Consider the following 16,075-nt stretch of genomic DNA (forward strand, 5'->3'; position numbering starts at 1 on the left):
CATGGTCGTGTACATCTTCTGGGACCAGGGGTTTGTAATATCTAGGGCTGCGACATGGGCGAGCATGACTTGATGTTGGTTTGGCTCCCGGGGCTGCCCAGTCCAGTCCCTCTTGGAGCAGTGCTGATCAGTGGATCAGCAAGTTTCAGCCTGGATCGCAATCCTATCTCGCCTGGACCATGAATCTCATAACGTTAGAGAAGTACCTAATCTGGGTTCGAAATGCACATCGATTCGGGTACGCACTGCTGTTCTGTGTTGTCTGCCGAGATGCTATGCATCCCTGCTTTGAACATCGTCAGAACCATTCTTACATTCGCTTCCATGTACAGTGAAACCTCACTAAGAAGAGCACTCAGATGTAGAGACAAACTTGGCCATTTGAGAATAATCTGAACCGTCCACCTCTCCACACTGCGCTCTTGGCCGGCCCACATTCGCAACACCATACCAAGAGTACATAACCCCCAGAGTGTGCAACGCCTGATCCAGCTCTGCATAGGGTCTTGGTCGAGCGTAATCAGATCTTCTGATGTCATGCGTACACTCCACACCAGCACAAGGCCGGTCTCGAGACAGGGCACCGTTGTTTTTTGATCCGAGAGTACCCGCGACTCCCCGGGTTCCCCTCAGATGTGTACAGTATTTAATATGACCCAAAGATCCGATTTTGCTCGACCAAGACCCTATGCAAAGCTGGATCAGGCGTTGCACACTCTGGGGGGGGGGGGGGGGGGGGGTATGTACTCTTGACCATACTACATAGCGAGGAAGTTCGTTCTTGGATAGATGTTCCATATCCTCCAGACAGGTGTTTCGCTCATTAGAACTTTTGTCACCTTCAGCTTCTTTGGGTATGCCACTTTTCTATGTAGAAAGTGCGCAATTGAAAGAGAAGAAAACACATGAGAACGAGTTATGCAGCAATTATCCACGACTGTAACAAGATGATAAAGAGTCAGAACGCGCGATAAATAGGGCACAAAACTGACAGGCTACTGAGACATTCAGCAACCTGAGACCTAGCTCTAAGTCTAACACACATCTCCAGTGCGCAAACCAACAGCCTTCCAACTTGGAAGGTTCATGGTTACATAGGACCGAAGAGGGGAAGGTGAGCGCAGCGAAAATGTTACAGTCGTGGATAGTTGCTGCATAACTCGTTCTCATGTGTTTTCTTCTCCTTTTTACATTCCTTTATCTGCTATTCATTCGTTATCTACCTAGCTCCACTGCGGAGCTCTTAAAGGGGAAGTATACCCTAAAATCAAATTTTCACCAGTTGTAGTCTTCGGGGTGCTGAGTCGAATGGTCTTGGTCCGAGGAAGCTGAGACGCTCCCTTCCTACTTGAATCCCAATCGAACTCGCGCACTTCCACCGAAACTGGGTGACTGCGCCCTACGAGATGGGGATTTGTATGCAAAATGTCACTAAAAGCGCCATTTCGTTCTTATAAAAGCACGGATGACCGCGATTGGCCCCTATGTTGTAGTCTTTTGGACGCTGAGTCGACTGGTTTTGGTCCGAAAAGGCTGCGATGCAGCGTTCCTCTTTTATTCCCAATCGAACATGGTTGAACAAGCGGTTTACGTGCTCCTGCGTACACCAGTCACCTGGTCACCGTGCCTGCAGGGTACAACTTACTAGCCTGTTTGACCTTTTTTGGGTGCAGTCCTGTCACTCGAGTTGAACTCGAGTTGAACCTTGGTGTGAAAGTTGTCGCCTACTGGCGCGGTGACCAGGTGATTTGGGCACCCAGGAGCACGTGACCGCTTGTTCAACCATGTTCGATTGGGAATAAAGGAGGAACGCTGCATCGCAGCCTTTTCGGACCAAAACCAGTCGACTGAGCATCCAAAAGACTACAACATATGGGCCAATCGCGGTCATCCGTGCTTTTATAAGAACGAAATGGCGCTTTTAGTGACATTTTGCATACAAATCCCCATCTAGTAGGGCGCAGTCACCCAGTTTCGGTGGAAGTGCGCGAGTTCGATTGGGATTCAAGTAGGAAGGGAGCGTCGCAGCTTCCTCGGACCAAGACCATTCGACTCAGCACCCAGAAGACTACAACTGGTGAAAATTTGATTTTAGGGTATACTTGAGCGAAACAGCTGTCTAGAGGATATGGAACGAACTTCCTCGCTATTGAGTATGGTGTTGTATGTGGGCCAAGAGTGCAGTGTGGAGAGAGGTGGACGGTTCAGGGAAGAACACTAATAAAACAAACTTTCGCTTTAGAAGAGCTAGCATTCGTAACTCTATTGGATAAATCACTGGGTAGTCACTGGGTATACAAAAGTGGAAATAAAGAAGAATAAACAATACCACAATATGGATAAGAAGAACTCCCGTTGTTGCGAAGGAGGGGAGGGTCTGCATGGACCCATGCTAACATGCTAACATGGTCAAATGTGCAGATGAAATACACGTAGTGCTGTTGTTTTTTTGACATTTTGACAATCAGTACATGTACTGCCAATATTCAGCAGTTGAGGATGTTGAAAAGGGAAAAACTCAAAAAAGTCTGAAGAAAAATCAAAATTGACTGTAGAGTGTACTAGCAGTCCCTGGGGTAAGTGGAGTACTAATAGGCCTGGCCGCCATGGTCCCCCCCGGGTACGAAGTACTAGCAAATTGTAATACTACCAATAGATTAGTTGCATACCCACTTCTTCAAAGTGCTTGAGCTGCTGCTTCTTCTCACCATTGACAATGTCAGTGAACCTTTCTAGACCCTGGCCTGGCTAGGCTAGATCATAGAGTTTCAGTGTGAAAGTAATAGGTGACTGTTCAAGTGGTCTCCACTTCGCAATCACAACACATGACAGTGTTTTTAGTTTTTGTAGTACTAGTAGTCATCCTTCAGTCAGTTTGGTGGTGCCTCTCATACATCATTCCCCTGCCTATGCCGGCTGCCCCATCACCATACAGTCAGTGGACTCAGTGCCCAGACTAGTGATACAGTAAGACCAGTGCCACTGGTACAATGCCATTCTACACTGTTGCTTAGTAGTGACTCAGCACAATTGTATGTACATGTAGCTGAAAAAAAGACTCTCTGCCTCTGGGCTAGGCTATCCAGTACTAGTGCCTGCACTGGAATTCCGGAAAAAGAATGTGGCAATATTAGGGAAACAGGCGTAGCACCGCCGTTGGAGGTGGTCCGCGGATCGGTCGGATGGGGGTCCCCTGGGAAAATGTTGAAATTAGGGTGCAAAATCCTGCATTCTGGGCATTTCTGGGCAAAAAAGTGGTCCGGACTCCGGACCTTTGGCCGGACCGGCTGCTACACCCCTGGGAAATGGTGAACTAGCTATGCCTATGGGCTGGACTAACCTGGAGTACTGTAAAACCGGAAAGTCTAACGTTTTAACCGAAACGGCCTTTTTTTCGTTATTAATTTTGAAGAAACGTTATCGCGAACCCGGTTTTAGATGCCTGTGTAAGATGTGCATACAGCTGGGTGGCCAGATAGCCATCGTTTCTGCACGTTATCATGCCAAAATTACAAAAAACGTTAAACTTTTTGTGAAAAGAAGAGGTTGGTGCGACTTCGGCGATAGTAGGGGAAGTGTGTGTGGCTCCCTACATGGGAGCTCGCAGTTTTCCTGCCGACTTGAATTCTCACTTGACTGACTCACGACTGCCATCCAGAGCACACGAGAAGTCCATCGAAACCTTTTGGTCGTTAAACTTTCCGGTTTTACAGTAAACACTAAACAGTGCCATCACCATGATCACGGCATCAGCAAAGAGTATACAACCTGCTGCATCATGATTCATGTACCAACCAGGGAGCCCTATAAACCTGTGACCATAATGATTATACTAGTATGTGTAAGGCTCCCTGGTACCAACCACAGTGACTGCACTGGCCATTGTTTTTACTCTGACTGTCTGCTTATCCACAGTATGACTGACATGACATACCGAAATAACTTAATTTTAGTTACCATTCCTCAGGCTCTAGGTAATCTCCCCGAACTACATGACCAGAGAGACCAGAGAGAGGCTGTAGTCGTGTAGATGGATCATGGAGTACAGACTTGGCATCCAGTGTTTTTCTCTGACACTGGACGTCAAGTCTTGAGTCTTGACATTACTGACTTTGCCTTGGCTTGAGTTTGGTAGATGATCTAAGATCTCCTCTAGCTCTAGCGTCTAGGCGCTAGCCTACACGTAGTCTAGGTACTACACTATACTACTAGTACTACTACCGGTAGTACTACACTACATTGTATTTGTAGACCTGCTACGTAGATCTACTAGTACTAGTGCAGTGCCAGTGTGGCACTACATGTATCTAGTTAGTACAGTGGTAGACTGGCACTCAGTGGCAGTGCACCAGCTAGCTAGGCCAGCTAGGCTAGGCCAGATGATCTGAGTGATACCGTTTTGTGGAGACTACAGACAGTAGATCTACATACTACTGACTGTAGATCTACATGACTGTATTCCTTACCGACCCTACTCCATAATTATACTAGGGAGTTCAGTCACGTGACAGCACGGTGAAAAATCTTCGTCACGCGTCATGCATGCATTTATGACGTGAGCATGGCACAAAAATGTGCCACGTGGAAATATTGATTTTTTTTTAGACTTGTAGTTTGTTGAAGAAGGAGATGACAGCCATTTGACAGAGGAGATTTTTAGCTTTCGTTTGGTGTCTCACTCGAGGTCACAGTCGTGAGATGGGACTTCCCACGTCTTGCCGTAAAACTTTGAACGCGATTTTGATGTTGTTCCTTTGAGCGTTGACGGACGGTGATTCTTCCATCGTGTTCCTCGTCCCAAAATTAGGTAAGAACGATCGTCTTTCTTCATCTAGTTTGCAGCGGTTCCAGGCGGTAAGGAATATTTGTCTGCTCTGTATTTCTCTACAGCGAGAATTTGAATATTTGAATTCTTCATGGCCGATGAGGAGGAGAATAGCCCTGGACCTGCATGTCGGAGGCTTGGTATTTATTCAAGCAAACTGAGAAATGCGTTGAAATCAGACGAAGCTCTTACCTGTTTGAAGACGAGTGATTTTCCTGTCACCAACGATGTCGTTCTGGAGCTACTTACATTCAAAAATGCCTCGAAGTTTTCGTTCAACGATATGTTGAAATGGACTGGTTCTCTGATAGGTTCCAGTACCAAAGATATTGCTGTTGGCACGTTTGCCTCTAGAGTCCGTTCTCTGCAGCAACGTCGAGCAAGGCTGCTGAAGGACAAAGCCAGCGATCAGATTGCTGTCCTACTGGCTGAGCCCTTTATACTACCCTCTCCATCATCCGGCCAGTCGGAGTCAGGTGAGCGTCAGGAAGCAACTCCGCTTGACCCAACCGGCCACACCAGCAGCTCGGCTCATGTTGCAGGCAGTCAGCACGCAACTCCCCTGGAGCCAACCACTTACACCACCAGTCCGGCTGATGTGGACAGTCAGCGAGCAGCTTCGTCAGAGCCAGCCGCCAACACCACCACCTCGGCTGACAATGTAGATTGCGAGCTGGAGCCAACAGCAAAACGGCTCCGCGTTGAAAATGAATAATTTTATTTTCCAAAGACATGGTCAAAGACATGGTCAAGACAAGTTTGTGGTTATTGTGTTGACTGTTTTTATTGTCTTTTTTGTGTCTTCCCCTCTTCCAACTGTTCTCTTCACTTTTTTCCTGTTCCGTTGCTATGGTAACAATGCTAGAATTTCCCGTTAACACTGTTAACCTACATTCCATTTTTGTTTTACCACGCTTGTGCAACGTTTTCACTCCATATTGTCATCATTGATATGTTTCGTTGCGTTTCTGCAATGTTGCTAGGGGTTGCCATGGAAACAATACACGGCGACGTGCCGTCAGGTAGTTGTTGTACATAGAAATGTTTGTACATTATTGCTTATCATATAGGCCTGTCATTTGGGCTCTTTTCAGCGAACTTTTTGTTTTTGTCACTATGTCCCCTGGTCAACTTCCCCTGGGTCCGTTTGTCAGTTTGTGCCATGCGTGCTATACACGTTTACATACAATTCAACACAATTCTATGATGATTGGCACCACAATTGAAATGACTGTATCTCAGGTTTGCTTTGAGATTTTCACATGAAATTTTCTGTGTGCTCTTGAAAGACGTGCTTATTCGATTTCCAACAGAATTTTCCTGGGAATTCTGAATTTGATTTTTTTGCCTGAACTCCCTAATTATACTGTCTGGCCATAGCTAGCATGGGCCGCGAACTGCGCGAAGATGCCCATTCACTGAACACAAGTATGCTGTGTATGACTATGTCAGTGCATGCAGTATCACTATGCATGACTCAAGTAATTTTAGTATGACTAGTATGAGTCTAGCTAGGTGTTGTTGGCGTTGTTGGCACGAGGTGGTGATGGAGACAGTCCGGTGCATGTCAGTAATGTGACATGCTGTAGTTAGTTCTGGTTCATTTTGTAGTTTTGCTTTTGCGAATGTCTTGACCTTCTTCTTGGTTCTGTATGAGGTGTTTATGTGTGTTCTCTGGCTTGAAGTGAACCCAAAACAATTATTGTTCACGAGGCTGGTCGTATTCGTGGTCGTCTGCTTGAGGGCAGGGGTTCGCTCCGCCTGATGCGGAGCGGACGCGTGGGCGGTATCGTGTCCGAGTACGAGCGTTCGCGGAATTCGTCCGTTTGTGGACTGCTCTGGACATCAACGTGGCTGAGCTGTGAGAACGGACCAAGCAGTTTTGTGTTCCTTTCGTAACGGATGTGCGTGCGAGCACGAGACTGAGACCGAGTGATGTCTGGCAAAACCACAGTTACAGGTGAGCAGCAGTGGGCTGCTGCGTCGGCGGCATGCTCGTCCACGCTAGCTGCTGACGGCGTGGCCAAATCTGCCTTCGGTGTTGCTATTGCCCGTGCCAAACCATCATCTTCACCCTCAGCCGTATCGTCCACGAACTGCGGAGCGTTTGACGGAGCAAATATCTGTCCGGATTCCAGATCCATGGATTCTGGAACTCAATTTAGTCAAGGTATGCAGCTACTGTCGTAAGCACAACAAACTAACTCACACCGGACTGATAACACTATTCATTCCCGGAATTCCATCGGCATTGTGCGCCTTGATGTTCGGTGGTAGGCTGGGACCGCCCAGGTCGATCATGACTTCTTCTGTCTTTATAAAAAAAGGTTGATGATAACTGAAATCGGTCCCAGTCAGGGTTGTTTACTTCTAGCCTTCAGTGTTACTGTTTCGAGGGGCTTCATCGCTATCTCTTGAGTCCGGAAACACCTCTAATCAATTTTGTCTTGTTCCATTTCATGGGCTGCACACAGCGGCATAACGGACGTCCTACATGTACGTCGGAAGTGGGCCAAATGCGCAGCACTACTGAAATGTACGAGTGCTCCGCGCAGTAGATGGGTGAGAGAGCAGTACAGGATTCGTCCCCAGAGTTTTCAGATTGTGATTTCATCTCCAAGATCAAATCCTGTAGTGGAAAGCTGGGTGGATGCGGCCTGGACAGCATAATTATGCAATTGCAAATAGCCCCTGGTGAAACAGTGTGGCATTGGTTGGATGTAGACCAGGGTACAGCAGTACAGCTATACAGCTACATGTACAGCACTGTTTCTATCATGCTGTCCCTTCACGTATTTCTCCTCGATTCCCCCATTGAAACTTTGGGTCAACCGTGGATAGATTATGGAACACTGTCTGACCTCCTTGTGAGCATGTTTACAAGTAAATGTATGATAACAAGTTTAAAAAAAAGTTAAAACCCCCACACTGTAGTCATTGTGTTGAGGCACAACCCAAGCACTAATAAGTAATGCAGTAGTACTGTATACATAAGAATAATGTATACAGGTGGAATCCTGATCATTCGAATATGGCTTAATTCGAACATACCGCTTAATTAGAAGTTTTTCCAGGACCGATTTCTATCAATACGATTCCCACATAAACATTTCTGATAATTCGAACCTCGTTAGCAAACTGTAATTCGAAGTTCACTGTACACTGTACTGGTCAGTTCAGTTTGCTTGAGCAGGCTGTGCTGGTCAGTTCAGTATCCGTGAAATCTGTGTCTAAGGTCCATAGCGCAACTCTGCGTGACCATGAGAGCATTTTGACATACATTATTGTGTTGTGGGTTCATGTTTGGATAATTAGAATGTCCGGATAATTAGAAGTTTTTTCCTGGCATTTTGAGGTTCGAATTATCAGGATTCCACCTGTACTAATGTATACTGCATTATTATCATACGACTGTTATGCCGGAGTAGAGTTTGGGTATACATGTACAAGACTGCGCTATTACCCTCGTGTTATCTACTAAACACAAACAATTTCAGGTTTGAGTGGATGTCAGACTGACTTTCCTGCATCTGTAGCCTGAAGCCATTATCCTCAAGCCGATCAAGGCATGTACAGTAAAACCTGTAATGGCGACCACTCGGATATGGCGACCACTCGACCATGGCGACCACTTTTCCTTGTCACGGACGCATTCACATTCAAAACAGCTCGGATAAGGCGACCACTTGCTCAACGCGACCGACGACCACCCACCCGCGACCGCGTTGCACAGTGCTAGTGCATGTAAATGTACGCATTGCATGGTAAATCTACACATCAGTGCAGGAAGTGTAGATGTACATGGTGCATGCACGACACTTGACAGGTCTGAGGACCCCAGGCACGTGAGTCGTGCTAGAGTAGCATAGGTGTGTGCACTGTGGTGCACTGATCAAAATAATGTATCACATGTGGATACGGTCACGTGACCCACTAAACCTGGATAAGAAGACCACCTGGCCACGGCGACCACTTTTTCTCGTCCCTTCAGGGGTCGCCTTAGACAGGTTTCACTGTAATAGTTACGGGTGTATAGCAGACAGAAAACACAGCTGACCATGGTGGGCTATAGCTGTTGAACCACTTAATAATATCCTATCATTAATATTATCACTTTGACATTCGTTTCGGCTTGGTGACCAGCGTAGTAAGTTGGCAAGGGTTATCACACGCTGTGCTGGTAGCGCGTGTGCTTCCAGCCAGCTACACGTTGACCTGCACTCGTGTGTGTGTGTGTGTGTGTGTGTGTGTGTGTGTGTGTGTTGACTCTGCTGGCATCTGTACACTGTGACTTGCACTCGTGTGTGTGTTGACTCTGCTGGCATCTGTACACTGTGCGGTACAGATGAAGAGGACACCCTCTCTCTGGGCAATGACTGTGCAGGGATGGAAGTTGAAGAGCAAAGCAAGAGCCCGGGTGCTGCAAGTCCTGATATAGTTGCAGGCACTCACCAGGCACGTATTATCTCCGAAGATGAGTGGAAAATCGGCTGGTCAAGATGGTCAGTTTCTCGGCGACGTGCTCGATTAGCTCAGTTCATTGTGGAGCACCTTCACACAGGCAACCATGCAAAGTAAGTCAGCTGTAACAGGCCGGCAATCATAGCTGCCATCACATTGTAATGTATGAATTTGTAATAGTTGTATCAAAGTCACTATGATTCAGCTCTCTGCTGCGATCTCATAGGTCGGATAGAACATGCTAAGTTCTGAGTTCCCTCTAGACACTTATAGTCCATATCAAAAAGATTAGCAATCAGGTTTTGGTCTTAAAAAGTATGAAGATAAGGGAAATTTGGACAACAAACTACATAGAATGGCTTGTTAGGACACGGCAAATTGTTCTGTGACGGTTTCGGAACAATTGGACCAGCCGTTAAGGAGTTAGAATTTCGGCCAGGTTTCCGGCCTTTTCCCATGGTTTACAATTTGCCCTGGATGTCAGTATCGATTTGTTATCAAAACCCACGATTTATCCTTTCCTTTTTGGCCTTGTGGTTATGAATGCTGTCTGCTGACCATGAAGTTGTGAGTTCAAATCCCAAACTATCTTCAAGTCAAACTTTTTTTTCATTGTTTTGCCATGTGATCACGCTGGTACAAAAAGTACAGCCTACAAGCCAAAGAAGGTGGCTGCGCCAAACGACTTGTTGTTGTTGGAGATCGCGTTTCCTGCCGAACTTACGGACACTTGACTGGTTCATGCCATGTGAACACACCCACAACACTGAAACGGTGTGAGTGAACACGGAAGTCATTGCGCTGTAGCTACGTGTTGTTGTTGAATACAACGGCACATCGATCGATCGATTTCTCTTTGAGAATTATTTTGTTATTTCAAGATCGCCAATTAAATTATTTATTTGAATTTAGGAGTCAACGCCGTCTTCTATCAGCTTTCACAGGTGTCTGCTTTTCTCTAAATGTCGTCGAAGCCACACGGATAGCTTTGCCAAGTCATGGCCTTGGGAATGAGTCGGTGTCGAATGTCGATGTCATTTTCGTCACATCGTGAGAGTAAATTGCATCGCAGCTCAAAGAAATTGGGCACGAAACGAATTGGGACCCATCCCGCTCATCAGCATTTACCACACTTTCGACATGTCCTCTCTGACTCCATATCGATACGAGGAAGAACTCGTTTGTTGTAAACCAGACGTACATGTACTGACGTGAGTGAGTTGTCATTTTTCATGCTTTCGCGCGGATTATTTCTTCGAGTTCACAGTGAGTTTTTCCAGCCAGCTCTCGAGCGCGCATACGGTAAGACGGCAAACTCCCCGGGCGATCGCCAGGATTGCTAATCTTTTTGAAACTGACTAGATATACAGTCAGACCTCGCTTAACCGCACACATCCGTTTTCCACAAAAAATATCCGGATAGGCGAGGGAACCGGATAATCGAACACACATACTGTATGTGTACATGACATATGCTGAAAATCGGTAACCAACGATGTTCTTCCGGATGGCGAGGGATCCGGATAAAAGAACGCCGGATAAGCGAGGTCTGACTGTAGAACAGTTACTGTTAAGATCTTTTCGTCGAAAGCATTGGATACATCGCCGCGACCCACACCAGTCTAGTAGAGCCAATTTTTCTTAACTGAATGTTTTCGTTCCCTTCTCATCATGGATTAATACGGGGAATAATGGAAAATGTCAAACACACCAGCTACATAGGCAAAACAAAATCATGAGTTGCAGCAGGTGTGAAATGAAATTTAGCGCAGCCGGTCAAAAACAGCATGAAGGTGAAATATGACTAAAACATAATGAACGTATCAACGTTACACCATAGCCCAGTAGTTAGAGGCATCACTGGCCTCAAGCGAAGGTCCCTGGTTCGAGTCCTGGTGGTGATATAATAATTATCATCTCTATTCAACGCACGTCAACTACCACAATGCCTGAAAGATAACGCTTGATACCGACTGCTGACTTGAAATGGTACTTTACTTATGACTGAACCTCTTGTCACAACAACTATTGTTTTTTCGACATCAGCTGGGCCTTGTATTGCAATTTTCGTATGTTTATTGGCAGAAATAGTTGCTATTGATCTGACTTGGTTTTTGTTTGCAGATGGATTGACATCACGATCGGAAAATTTGAACTGAACAGTTGGCCGGCGATAGCAAAGGAATGGTTTGATCAGAAGGAGCGAGGGTCTGAAATCTCTGATGCCACCAGTATCCTGAAGAAAGGGCTGCCCAGGGCTTTCCCCGAAATCCAGGAGATCAGACTTGAAGCACTGAAAGAAGGCACTCAGTACCTGAAACGAGTGTTCGTTGCGAGTTCCGAAAACCTTGCTGGTAAGTTCACCTAACGTTACTGGTACTTTGTGCAGTGGTATGTCTTGTCCAGTGCTGGTCGAGTCACAGAGGCTCCTAACAGGTTGTAACTCGGTGAGAGTCGCATGCATGACCGGCATGGAGCAGTTGCCTAGCAGTTTGGCACTGCGGAATGTCATAATGATTGTGATCATTCGTGTGGCGTATTGATGAAAATGTTGTGCAATGTCAAAGGAGACGGTGCAGCTTACTGCATAGCGTCGTTGCAGTTTTCACTGCATTGTCAAGACTGACAATTTCCTATTTACGGTTGCCCATTGTCAAGACTGACAATTTCCTATTCACGGTTGCCCATTGTCAAGACTGACAATTTCCTATTCACGGTTGTGCCCATTTTGACAATTTCCTATTCACGGTTGCCCATTCTCTCTTTCTACTTTTAGATGTCAGAAGGTTGGCCGAGAGTCCGATGGAGGTAGGTCACCGCCAGAACAGCACTATGTTTGTCCTCTTGGCTTTCCTCTTGGCAATCCATTCCTCTGCCCTGCGCTAACCTGCTTCATGTGAGGAGCGCCAGGCGTCTCTTCATTCCTCATGGTAACATGAATCCCAGTGCACATGTATTTGCTGTGCTCTTTGTTGTCCGTGATGTCTGACTGTGCTCTGTCGCTGTGCTTTTGATTACTTCAAGGACACCGGCTCTTCAGATGAGCAGAGTCAAAAGCCCAAGCGAATGATGCCATGTGATTTCCTGAAGAAGGACACAGAAAAGTCCAAGGGGAGCACTCCCAAAGGTGCTTCGTACAAAAAGAAGAAAACCAAAATGCCGAAGGGGGAGCAATCTCTGAGTCCGATTGTGGCGCCTGCCCAATCTACGGTTTCAGCATCACCTGGAACACCATCGAATCTTGCTCCAGCATCTCCAATGTTGCCGGATCCTCCTGGTGAGTGCAACACACACACACACACACACACACACACACACACACACACACACACCCTGCGACTGAAGCTGATGGGGAGGGGAGGGGGGAGGGGAGACATGCATACAACTACTACCGGCATGTGCATATGCCATGTGCGTATGCCAAGAAATTATGCTGATGCCTTTGATGAGGTAATTAATATTGATAGTGGTTTGCCACTGTGTGTGCGTGCGTGTTTCTGTTTCTGCAGGTTCATGCTCCTCTCCTCCATCAGTGGCTGGAGCTAGTGAGGTATGTTTCTACAAAGCTATTCATCCTGAATCAGGCAATGCCATCACATCATACCCTTACCTATAATAATGTTCTCTACATATTGGAATGGGAGTAATGCATACTGTACGATATTTGTAGTAGCCTAAAAGTGGGACATCCCCCACATCCATTGCTTCTTAACAATGTGCCGTCTTTTGTGTTTTCAAGTGATGAAAACCGACGAGTTTTAACAATTCCATGCTGCGTGTTTGAATTCCGTGCTGCATGTTTGAAACCAAAACATAATCTAAGATGGTGCGACTTTGGCAGTGATATTGGAAGAAGGTGGCTGCTGCTAGTTTTGGAGCTCGCTGTTCCTGCCGGCTGACTGACACTGGTCTGCTGTGTGTGTGTTCTCCACTGCAGGAGAGCTTCTTTCAGCCATTCTCCGAGGCGGCAAACAGCCCGCCAATTGAGACCGGCTATGGCTCAAGAAGTTCGGACACCCAAAGTATGGATGTGCAAAATCATGAACAACCACAGCAGAATAACAGTGAGCATGTCCTGCTCTTCAATGAGCTTGTCGATAATGATCGCATCAAGGACTCTGATTCCATTGCTACACTGAAGCTACATGCGATGGGTGTGCCTGAGCAGGAAGGTGCGACGGAAGAGTTCAGCGAGGAACGTGAGTGACACTGGAACAAACTTATCTCTGACGATACATAACATTACAAAGTACTAGTAAAGCAACGTGTACGCCACATGGCAGTACCCGTCACGTGTATGTACTTACATGCACCACTCTAGCAGCAGAGATCACAGTCCCCAGAGTGTGCAGCTACCAGTGTGTATCCCCTATTCAGAGATACGGTGGCAGGGTTTTGTAGCACACTGCATATTCGATGTACATTACAGCAGCAAACAGTGCAACATGACCACCGGGCAGCTGTGCTAACATCTGGCATGCCTAACCAGGACGTGTTGATATGTCACGCGGTATGAAGTTCTGCCATCGTAAACGAGGTAGATTACAATTGCGTGCTACATAAGGTTGAAGGAGTTGAAAATGGGGAAAGTCTGAAAAATTGACTGCCACCACTAGGATTTGAACCAGGGACCCTTGCTTATGGCCAGTGATTCTCTACCACTAAACTATGGCGTAGTCGTCATCCCAGCAGGTTAATACATTCCTTGTGTATTTACTGATCTTAAACTCCTGTGTTCTCTGATCTTTGCTCTTGCCCTTGTGCAGTTCTTGCTATGCTGAAACGAGAAATGAATCCCAATATCCATGTAAGTTGCCCTCCTCAGTGTTTTCTGATGGCTATCACGAGTAGAAGCACTACTGTAGTTTAATTTATATTGTGCCTGGTTATTATTCTTGTCGGAGACCAGATAAAAATTATTGATAGAAACACAACCACTCCACAACCAACGGACACCGTTTCATTTTGACAAAACGTATTTCTCCAGAATTCATCAATGACTACTTCTGACTATTTCTGGTAGATGATAGAGAATGAACGAAGCAGCTCATGGTAGCAGAAAATAAAGCTACTACGGGTGTGAAAAGCAGTAGCAAGGCTGGAGCCAGAAAAATGATGCAAAGAACGGCACGCGGTCAAGCAAAACACACACACAGCACACTAGTATAGGTCCACACACTACAAAGAGGAGCAAGGTGTGACTTGAACAAATACAGCGAGGCAATGTTCAGCTTCTGCCTGCAGAGGTTGGGCTGCTAGGTGTGAATATAAACAGATTCTAGTACCTTCAAATGACGATCAGAATGGCCACGTGGCAATGGCACATTGATACTTATATTAGATAGTACTGATGTCATCAGCTCAGTCTCACCAACAGGTGGTCCAGGTCCCGTTGCATTGTCGGTTCCATTGACACAGCTGATGTTGCTGATAGTTCGTTCAGAGACTGCGACCGTCTTCAAGCGCAGCCGTTTACTCCTCCGGGGTACACAGTTGTTCTAGTTAGGCTATCCATGCTGGTTACCGTGGATGTGTCAAGAGAGACACTCGCAGGTAGTGGACGCCCATGCCAAGGCTTAGCAGTAGGGCAAGAGAGACACTCGCAGGTAGTGGACGCCCACGCCAAGGCTTAGCAGCAGGGCAAGAGAGACACTCGCAGGTAGTGGACGCCCACGCCGCGGGTTAGCAGTAGGGCATGTTGGTGCCGATGGTGACGTGCAATTCTTTGCATTTTCTGGCTCCAGCCTTGCTACTGCTTTTCACACCCGTAGTAGCTGTATTTTCTGCTACCATGAGCTGCTTTGTTCATTCTATTTCATCTACCAGAAATAGTCAAAAGTACTCGCCGATGAATTCTGGAGAAAAACGTGTTTTTCTTCTCAAAACGAATCGGTGTCCATTGGTTGTCGATTGGTTGTGTTTCTATCAATAATTGTCCTGGTTCATTTTCATTTGGATCTTCACCTCTTCTCCCCTTCCTTTGTATCCAATTATTTTCCCTCGAGGTAGGAGTGCTGTAGAGGTGAGCTGGCCTGGTTGTGAAGTCATCATTTAAGCATGGTCATGAATGTCTGCACTGTGCTTGTAGGCGGCTAGTTCTGTGAACGTAGCGAACATTCCTCTTGTTCGCCCGGAAGCCATGGATATGGAGTTTCCTGACTACGGTGAGTGATTGCACTGACGTGTGGGGAGGGGGGGGGGGGGGTACGAACACAAACATACAAGTATGTGTATTGCATTGCATGAATGACCGGATAATTAGCTCAGCATCTCTCTATCGAGCTGTGGAACATGATACTGATAGCCTTGAGTCAAGCACTCATGGACATCGCCCAAACACTTGTTTTGCCCAACTGCGTCGTCAAAGCCCGGACAACTCAGCATAAGCACCCTGGCCTACCAGTTGTGTAACTGGAAAAGACTGGGGTTTCCTTGTTCAGCTGTACAAACCAAGCATTTTCCACAAACACACAGGAGATTTGTGCAGATCACTCTGCAACCTGTTGCATTGAGCACTGACTCTATTCTAGCGAAGTTCCTCAAGCCGGCCCCAACTGTGCACATTCCACAAGCGAATGATTGACAAGTTGCTGTTGCTGTTGCTGCTGTTGATTTTTGACACGTTATTGTTGGTGGTGCTTCTGCTGCTGCTGCTGCTGCTGCTGCTGCTGCTGCTGCTGCTGCTGCTGCTGTTGTTGTTGTTGTTGTTGTTGTTGTTGTTGTTGTTGTTGTTGTTGTTGTTGTTGTTGTTGTTGTTGTTGTTGTTGTTGTTGTTGTTGCTGCTGCTGC

At 46.5% G+C, this 16,075-nt stretch overlaps 1 protein-coding gene and 1 long non-coding RNA gene across 2 annotated transcripts in view; both read left to right on the forward strand.

Moving 5' to 3' along the window:
- The first annotated feature begins 4,492 nt into the window (after positions 1-4,492).
- Positions 4,493-6,131, forward strand: LOC135806386 (uncharacterized). Its single transcript, XR_010551226.1, has 2 exons — positions 4,493-4,807; positions 4,891-6,131. It is a non-coding gene; the product is annotated as an uncharacterized LOC135806386 (long non-coding RNA).
- Positions 6,132-6,381: 250 nt separating this feature from the next.
- LOC135806387 (uncharacterized) overlaps positions 6,382-16,075 on the forward strand; it is a 28,928-nt gene continuing 19,234 nt past the window's right edge. The window contains exons 1-9 of the mRNA XM_065320563.1: positions 6,382-6,995; positions 9,171-9,399; positions 11,411-11,640; positions 12,063-12,094; positions 12,311-12,563; positions 12,796-12,836; positions 13,224-13,485; positions 14,053-14,093; positions 15,375-15,450. Coding sequence (XP_065176635.1) covers positions 6,761-6,995; positions 9,171-9,399; positions 11,411-11,640; positions 12,063-12,094; positions 12,311-12,563; positions 12,796-12,836; positions 13,224-13,485; positions 14,053-14,093; positions 15,375-15,450 — 1,399 coding nt within the window. The 5' untranslated portion in view covers positions 6,382-6,760. The remainder of the gene's footprint in view (positions 6,996-9,170; positions 9,400-11,410; positions 11,641-12,062; positions 12,095-12,310; positions 12,564-12,795; positions 12,837-13,223; positions 13,486-14,052; positions 14,094-15,374; positions 15,451-16,075) is intronic.

The sequence above is a fragment of the Sycon ciliatum genome, chromosome 1 (genome assembly GCF_964019385.1).
Source record: "Sycon ciliatum chromosome 1, ocSycCili1.1, whole genome shotgun sequence".
Lineage (NCBI taxonomy): Eukaryota > Metazoa > Porifera > Calcarea > Leucosolenida > Sycettidae > Sycon > Sycon ciliatum.